The sequence below is a fragment of the Cyprinodon variegatus genome, unplaced genomic scaffold (genome assembly GCF_000732505.1).
Source record: "Cyprinodon variegatus isolate N-32 unplaced genomic scaffold, C_variegatus-1.0 Scaffold858, whole genome shotgun sequence".
Lineage (NCBI taxonomy): Eukaryota > Metazoa > Chordata > Actinopteri > Cyprinodontiformes > Cyprinodontidae > Cyprinodon > Cyprinodon variegatus.
Window position 1 is genome coordinate 320163 of NW_015151311.1, and position 9328 is coordinate 329490.

Sequence of the window (9328 nt, forward strand, 5' to 3'; positions counted from 1 at the left end):
TGGATGCATGGATGGATGGATAAATGGATGGATGGATGGATAGATGGATGAATGATGGATGCATGGATGGATGGATAAATGGATGGATGGATGGATAGATGGATGCATGGATGGATGGATGGATGGATGGATCCTTAAACCTCTTTTTTCACTCCACTGTCGCTACAATCATGCTTAGTTTGAGGGATTGCCTTCTAGTCAATGAGTCGTTTCAAACACTGGTTTTCCTTAGACAGAAAACTCTGAATCAGTGTGACTGGATGATCTGGTGAACTGTAAAGTGCCTTGCGATGACGTGTTGTAATTTGGCGCTAAAATCATTTAAAAATATAAACATTATGTATTATTTATCTCCTTAAGTTTGAACGCTTTATTAAGTTGTTTTAACCGATATGAGATCAGATCAACAATTCTAACTAACCGCGTTCTCACTGCAACAGTGAGAGGTCTACTTTAACATGGCATTCAGGGAAGTAAAGGTTGTGGGTAATTATAAAGGGTGTGCATAATGAATCAGAGGGTTTCACAGATGGATGTAATCAGTGCAATTGAGGCATGTCTTCGATGAGAGTTATCACCCCTGCTTCACGTGGATGCCTTCCATCTCACTGGATCCTCACGCCTCACTTCTTCCTGTAATATTTATCTCTTTTCACAGACTGTCTACATGTTCTGCGCTCTGGCGCTGGTCTGTGATGACTACTTCGTCCCTTCCCTGGAGAAGATCTGTGAGGTATGAAACATCAACACGTTGTCATTTCTCTGCAATAAGCTGAAAAAGGTGATCATGTGTTTAAAATGCTGAGAAACTGAAAAACTAATTAGAATTTTGGCCAAATCTTATTGCTTTGGGTCCTAGCTGCCAGAATTTTTAAGGGGGATCTTAAGAGACTGTTTACTTATGTTTTGTTTTTTAAGAGCTGTGAAAACATAAAAACAATTTCTTAAAGGAAAACTGTGAAAGATCTTTTGAATGTTTTTGAAAATTGCACCTTAGTGTTGAAAAGAAATTACTGATCTCCTCTCAATGATCTGAGTTTTGTTTTTGCTTAACATTAAAGCTCAGACCTATGATCTATGTTTTTTAAACTAACACTAAGTATGTTTTCAACCTTCATAAATTATTTTCACAACTTTTGTAATTACACATCATCTAATAACCAGTTGAATGACACATCTGAACGGAAGTCAGTGGGACTTTGTTTCCAGGGCAACTATATATTTGTGCAAAGTGTTCAGAGTTGATATTCCTGCTGGGATCTATGAGTGTGTTCACTGTTAAATTATTGAACATGAAATATGTATTTGTTTAAAAGGCTCTAAACTTGTCAGCACATCAGTAGCTGACAATGGATGGGGCGGCAATGGTGCAGTAATACGGTGCAAAACCAAAGTTAAACATTCCTTAATTTTCAATATCGTCATATGACATTGTTTCACCACAATTACATTCATCACTATTCATGACTGAAATAACTGACAGAACTCTCTCTAAAATACCCCACAAACTATTTTCTCATGGGGGGACTTTAAAGATGGTGTATCATGATTTGCTTGATATATATCTTCTAAATCCCATCATATGAATTCAGTTTTACATAATTTTTGACCAGTATAGTAGAGCCTTGGCGATAAGTACGTCTGATCTTGGTCTGAAATTGATGGCTCAGTTAAATCCAGGGATTAAAGTATTCTGACCCCAGGGTGGACTTCCGTCTTGTAGTGAATCACTCGAAAATAAATTGATGGTAAATAAATTTTAAAAAGACAATCGAAAACCCTCTTGCGTTTGTCAGCCAATGGTAGCAAAGGAGACCTCTGAAACAAACAGTATTAACTAATCAGAAGAAGAAGGGGGCGGGTCTTAGGAAAGCTTGTACTTCCTCTTCTCATTTCTTGTTCAAGTCACCAGATATTTTGTGGTACATTGCTGAAGTTCTACACCTTGGGCCGTTTACGGCTCCATTCAATGGAGAGACGTGTTAAAAGTCAAAAAATAAATAAATTAAACTCTGTGTTTGGACAGAAGGACGAAATTGCATGGAGTGGGTACAATGCAGTTCATAAAGTCCAGCACGCTGTGCTCAAGGAAGCTTATTTATGCATCCAGGTGCTACGCAAACAGGAATTAGACCCATTAAGCTGCTGTTCGTGTGGCCGCGCACACTACACATTTGCCGGTAGCTACGGCAACAGCTGATATACCAGCATCAATAACTGACCATGTATGCAAGTTAAAATTAGGGTGTGTGCTTTCCTCGCCGAACACAACCTCTCATTCATTCTAGATATAGATGCACTTTTTCCATCTTCTGCGCAGTAAATGTTGCAGTGTTAAAGTAACACTTTGAGAGTACATTTGCGCCCACAACTAATTCAAAGTGGGACCAAATGTACTCTTGAGTGTTACTTTAACACTGAAACATTTACTGTGTGCCCGTTTTTAGTATTGGATTTTCAAAAGTCAAATTTAGTCTTCAATCATTCATGCAATCTCTGATCCCACACCATCCTGGCATGGCCTTTGCCTGTGTCGAAAAAGTTCACGCTCAGGACTTTCTTTTGCTTTAATCCATGTAAATCCCACATTGCCTTTTGGGTAGTCTAAGTCACCGTACTGCTAAATAGTGTGGATGCTGGTTTCTCACCTGCACCTGATACACCTTACTGTAATATCACAACTCATTTACTGTAGAAAAGCCCAGTATAGAGGTCACCGAACGTTTGCCTTACACCTGTTTAATGAGGAGAAATTTATCAACAAATTCTTGATGGTTTAAATACAGAAGAGTTGAAGTCCCACCACCTAGCTTTGTTCAGCTTCCAGCGTGATTGAAAAAAAAAAACCCATAATGGAAATTGATGACATGTGATTATGTTTCAGTTAGAGTTAGGTGCTCAGCTGTAGTTACTGCTTCCTAAAGTCTCTTCTTTGTTCTGTTTTCCCTCAGCGGCTCGATCTGAGTGAGGATGTGGCAGGAGCTACCTTCATGGCAGCTGGCAGCTCGGCTCCAGAGCTCTTCACCTCCATTATCGGTAACGACAGATCCAAACCTTCATGGACTGCAAACACACTCCACAATACACATTACTTTATAGTGTTGATGACGTGATATTAATTTCATACAATTTTGCATTAAAATTATGCAGCAGGACATAACAAGTGATTCAGAGTTATTATTGTGAATTAAACAGGGACAAATATCCTACATTTTGTCACGAAAACTAAGTCCAAGTCTTCTGCGTCCATTTCTGGCTGGTTTGCACTGTCACAGTGGGGGTGGAGGTTTGACAGGATTCAAATGCAGACACAAGCTTGAGGTGGTTAGTTGAATGTTTAATAATAAAAAGGGTAATAGAAGCAAAAATTAAAAAATATAAATCCACAAAAATCCAAAAATGCTCAAAACCATGAATACTCACAACAAGAAGGGGACAAAGCAATGATGATAAACCAGCAAAGAGTGACTGAACAGGAGGAGAATATATGGGAGAGAGAAACATAGACCAGGCTAATTAGCAGAATGGGAGCAGGGGTGAACAGTGGAGGCAAGAAGGGAGCTAGGGGAAAGGAGACTGACACAAGAGGGCAGAAAGGAAATATCCAAGAACTCAAATACAATCAAAATACCTAGAACACAATAATCAAAATAAAACTAATGAAAACTCAAAATAAAACGTGAACAAAACCAAAACCATGACATATTTAGTAGCTCCATAGCAGCACTCTCATTTATAGCAAGTAAAAACCCGTCTCTGTTTGTTGACTTCAGAGGGAGAACACTGTTGGTGCTAGCTCAGCATGCTCTAACGGAAATGGATGTAAACATTGATGTTTGCACCAGAACATCCAGTTTGGAATTGGTTTGTGTGGTTGAACCATCAGCCAGTTTAAGCTCAGGTAGTCTAAAAGCAATGTGAAACCCCCCAAAGTCGATAAAAAAACCCCCCAAAAAAACCAGCATAAACTCCTTTGTACCTTCTGTTTAAAGTCGTAGGGATATCTCCATCATATTGAAATCATTCTTGCTTAAACATGTATATAAATGTGCTCTTTATCAGACCATATTGTCCCAAAATTTTGAAAATTTCTATTTAAAAAAGTAAAAAAAATCCTGTCTTAAAATCTGTGTTGTTTTTTTCATTCTCTTATGCAGGCCAGTTAGTTTTAGGTCAGCCTGAACACCGAAATTCGGCCAATATTATATCAACGGTCATCTGTCAATCAAATTTGTCATTGATCTTGATTCATATGTCGCAGCTGATATACGCAATGGTTGAAATAAGAAATAAGAATAATTTCCTTTCCCATTGAGTTCCGTCCCAGTGTTCACGGGGATAGACGTCTGTGTCTTCGGCAGGCGTAGAGCTAATAGAACTGGCAGCGTTGCGAGGCAAAGGCTCAAACATGTACGGCTGTAAGCCTTCTACACCAAACCAAGCTTCTGCCGCCCTGGCGTCCTCATCCACAACATCTTCGTCCCCGCTTTCCTCCTCTAAATAAAAAATATATGATGGAGGAGACTCATCCACGACCTCCGACACAAAACTCTCCTCATCTTGCATGTTTCCGCTGTTCATAGCAGGAGAATTTGGAAATATAACGGTTGGAACAGCCGTTTCCCTACGTCTTTAAACCACAAACGTTTAAAACACATGATTCGCGTGTGCTGTGTTCGGTTCATGCGCTGCTCCTTTTTCTCATAGGCGAAGCGTGTAAACTCCAGAGCAGAAGGTGGCGGTACTGCGACCAAAGCCAACCACCAGTAGTAAACAAGAAGAAGAAGCGAAGCAGCGTAGCCGGGTAGCAGAAAAAAATCAGTTGTTGTGGAGAATTGTGTGGGTATGGCGAGTGGGAAAGAACAGGAGTTGGAAGACGCGCCAGCAGCACTTTATAGGTCTGCTGTATGGGTCCACTTTGCATTTAGAGTGACCTACGATGACCGCGGAAAGAAAGTTGTGGATAAAAGTGCAACAGTATGCAAGCATTGTGCAACACGTTTTGTTTATGCTAACAGCAACACGACCAACATGTCAGCTCACCTGCGGAGACATCATCCCAGTGGGACCGTTGGCAAATTGTTTGCCAAATAAATGAAGCACATGTTGTACCAGCACTGTCTCCTCTCTTGCAATGCCAGAATCTCACCTACATTTAACCTAAGACTGTCACAATGATGTATCAAATGTCAGACTGCTTTTTTCCGAAAACCGTGACCACAAAACCGTGAACCGAACCGAACCGAACCGTGGATTTTGTAAACCGTTCCACCCCTAGTGTTGACCCATATGGAGAACCAGTGAATTTGAATGTTTTATTTCCAAAAGCAACAAGAATCTGGAAACAAGGAAGAGCCCTGCAGAAAGTCAGTTGAACTTTTTGGTGGGTTTGAGACATGAAGGGAAGCTAGCATGGATTTGTAGGGGTTTGACTGGCTTTGCAAACTGAACCCCAGGAATATCATTGGGGTAATCAAGTGAAGAGAGGCGATCTTTCTCCTCCTTATAAAACCCCAGAGACCCTAACATTGATTCCCGTTTTCTCCCTCAGTCACTGAGTGACGCTACAATCCTTTGAATGGTCATTACATTGATCATCAGTATTAACGTGGTCTAAATATAATAACAGAAAATGTCAATATTGTGTCATCAACACTTTAAATGTTTGAAATCTTTATTGACGTAATTATATAGTTAGCTCTGGAGTGTTACTGATGGTGTGAAGTTTCTAAGCCTGATGTGTCACACTCAGAAACTACCAAAAAGAAAAACTTCTTACCTCACTTTAAAGCTGGTTTTTAGAGACATGTTTAGAGACAGTTTCTTGATTTATGTTATTACAGCAGAACCTGCTGGATTGCTCTGGAAAACCTTTATGTCACCTTTATGTGCTATAAATATATCAATATAACATTTGTGTTATTAATGATTGTCTCTCAGTGTATCTTTGTGATGACTGTGGTCACAGCGTAATGTGGTGATCAGTGAAGGAAGTGATGGATTTCCACAGATACAATGATGGAGGGTTAGGGTCAGGCAGGGACCAGGGACAGTCTGAACATTCATATCAAGTCAAGTTCTAATGTTGTGTTAAACTCAAACTGATTTTGAGAAATTTCTCCTATTTCACCATATAAATGTCAAAGTCATAGAAAAAAAAAACCTAAATCAGCTAACCTCTTGTCACTGCCTTCTGGATGTTTTACCCCTAACTTACCTTAGCAAATGTTCTGCCTGTCATAAATGTCTAATTCAACTCAAATACTCAATATACCTCTTTCCCGAATGTCTGAAAAATGGCGATTAGTAAAATGCTGTTAAAAAAAGCATTTAGCACGAGCTGCTACCGCAGAACTACGTCTCAGACCTCTCCTCTATCTGTGAGATTATTAAAACAAGCTGTTTCAGCTGTTAAACGCTTTCCTTAATGATCAGCTACTTAGATGTATTTTAGACTTCTGTTTACCACAGTACAGAAACCACCCTTAAGCACCTCAAAAACTCAGCCTTTCTGCTCCAGCACTAGACTGGTTTAAATCCTACTTGAGGGACGGGGACTTTTTTGTGTCAGGGAATTTTAAATCAGAGACCAAAATAATCATATATGGCATACCCCAAGTGTCAATCTTAGGTCCCCTCCTATTCACTATCTACATCTCCAATATCTAACCGCGTAACGGAGACTATAATAAACAACAAGATATGTTACATATATTACAATGTACAATAAATAAATAAATAAATAAAAGAAATCCACACATGGATTGGACAAATTTGTCTTTAGCTGAATAAAAACAAAAGTAATATGTTTTGGACCAAAGAATATTGTTCAAAAGTTAGCATATTTAATCCATTTAGGAATCACCAGTCAGGCTGTAAATCTGGGCGTAGTGTCGGACTCACACCTGAATCTTCAGAGACACATTAAGACGAGCCTGACCAGCAAGACTGATAGAACGAAAACATGCTGCCTCAGTCTGGAAAGGAGTGGCGGGATCAACAGTCAGTGAAAACATGTTAGAACCAATCAGATAAATATGGATCAGATGCAAAAATGTTGGGCTTTAGAATGGAAAGCTCTTAAAGCAGGCAGTTGAGTTCTGAAGATATATCCAGCTCATTTGACACATCAAAAAATAAGCTCATTAAAACCCTTTTTTGCAGCTTTGATCTTAACTGTTATGGTTAAAGAGAAGTGTTTTTGCACCACGTGTAAATCTGGTCCAAACATGAACTCCCAACTCCTTCTATGTGATTGGTCCAGTCTGTTTAAGACCAGAGAGTCTGAGCCTTCCCAGACTGACTTAAGGTCTGTTTAAGTTAGTCTGGTGTTTTCCTATTATATGCCTTGCCATGACAGCACATTATTTAACGGCGCATCCCTGTTGGTGTTTTATTTTCCTTAATGTGGAGAAGTACGAGTGGCTAATCTAGTATTCATTCAGACAATGTTATATAAAATTATGACTTTGCTTATCAACTTCCAACTCTATGTGAGAAGCCTCAAGAATCCTGAAAGTAGCCAATCACAGGCGGCGTGCTTTGTCCAGTGGGTAACTTCTTAAAAGTGACAAAAGGGTCCCCGTTGTAATCTGTTTGCGGATGTAACATGTGAAACATGCGTATGAGGAGCAGTTTATGAACGTCTATGATGGAAAGCTGCTCGTAGAAGTATTTATTGCTTGTGTGGACATTTGGTAGAATGCTGTCTACATATAAAAGTGTACAAATAAGCTGTTTAAGGGATTAGGAAGAACTGTTCTTCTGTGTTTTTATAGTCCATAATTATAATATAGTAATATAGTCCAGAATCCGCTGAATCCTCTGCACATGTTGTCACTCCATTATTTCCTTTATATTAAAATACACAAAAAACAAAAATATGAAACAAAAAACAAGGCAATTGAAGCACAGAAGAAAAGCAATACCCAAATAGAAGTCCCTCTAACTATAACATCTTTATCGTTATTCTTGTCAGCTTTGCGTGTTTAAGCTTTTGGGTTTCTGTAAATGTCTTCATTTTCTCTCCTTATTTATGTTACGTATTTTAGGTCATCTCATTGTCAAATTTCTTCTTAGTTTTTTCTGTATCTTAAAATATTTAGGTTCCCTCCCTATATTACTCTTACGCAATCGAAGTAGTTCTAATCCGCACATGGTGCACGAATCATTGTATTGCCTACACACTCTCAATCGCATTAAAGAAACACCACCTAACATAGTCTAAAATCCGGGATGATTTATCAATTATCTATATCGAGGAGACTCCCAGAACTTCAGGGAGACTTGAGATGTCTGCATTGGTCTCTGCTGTTCCTCATCTTCCATGGTGCACAATCAGAATTATTTGCTTTTTTTTTTATTTTAGTGATAAAGTGCTGAACACACAGATAAGCAAGTTTCAAAGTTGTCATTTTCCTTATTACTGATTTCCTGGCTTTTCATTCCCATTTCTTTCCCTGGTCCTCTGTCTATGCTTAATTTCCTGCTTCCTCTGTGTAAGCATACTGGTTCTTATTATTGAATATTTCTACTCACTATAACCCTAAGTTCTTTTTGCAAGAAACCACCAATATCTATTTCTAGACACTATAACAAAACTTAACAAGAATATGTTGAACTTCTTTACTTGCTGTGTCGGTAATATGAAATAGAGGACTCCAGCCTGTGAAGATTTTTTTCTCCTTCCATGATTTTTTGTTTGTTTCTACCCCAGGCGTGTTCATCACCAAAGGTGACGTGGGTGTTGGGACAATCGTAGGCTCGGCCGTCTTCAACATTCTCTGCATCATCGGTGTGTGTGGCTTCTTCGCTGGCCAGGTATGATCTCATAGATGACCTGGTGGCATTTACACAGTGTGTCTGCTGGCCTGATCTCACATTTAAACACCGGGCCATGCAAACACAAAATGTTGCAGTCTTCATCCATGTGCCTCTGCAGGTGGTCAGACATGTTAAAGCAGGAAGTGTTAGGTTAACAGAGTTTCTTATGGGATGGTTTGAAAGAGGCATTTTCAATGCAGAAAAAAGTGTTTCATCATTTTCAATAAAAAAAAAAATAAACATAGAATCCCCCCTTTTTTTTTTTTCTTCAAATTGCTGTTTCTATTTTCTCTGTGTATATCGGGTAACTTTCTTCTCTGGTTGTCAGGATTTGGTGTTGGTTTGAGGACCCAAATGCAGAGGCAAGTAGGCAGAGGTGAATTTAGGTGGGTTTAATGAGGTTCACAGGAACTGAGGCAGGAATCAAAAAATCCAACAGAAATGACAACGAACCAGAACCAAGGAGACATCAGGGGAAAACCAAACTCTAGGAGCCAGGGAGAGA

General features: G+C 39.2%; 1 protein-coding gene across 1 annotated transcript in view; it reads left to right on the forward strand.

Moving 5' to 3' along the window:
* The window catches only part of slc24a3 (solute carrier family 24 (sodium/potassium/calcium exchanger), member 3), a gene marked incomplete at its 3' end in the record, with an annotated part of 81008 nt that overhangs the window by 56119 nt on the left and 15561 nt on the right, over nt 1-9328 (forward strand). Inside the window, exons 5-7 of the mRNA XM_015397370.1 lie at nt 659-733; nt 2952-3036; nt 8717-8820. Coding sequence (XP_015252856.1) covers nt 659-733; nt 2952-3036; nt 8717-8820 — 264 coding nt within the window. The remainder of the gene's footprint in view (nt 1-658; nt 734-2951; nt 3037-8716; nt 8821-9328) is intronic.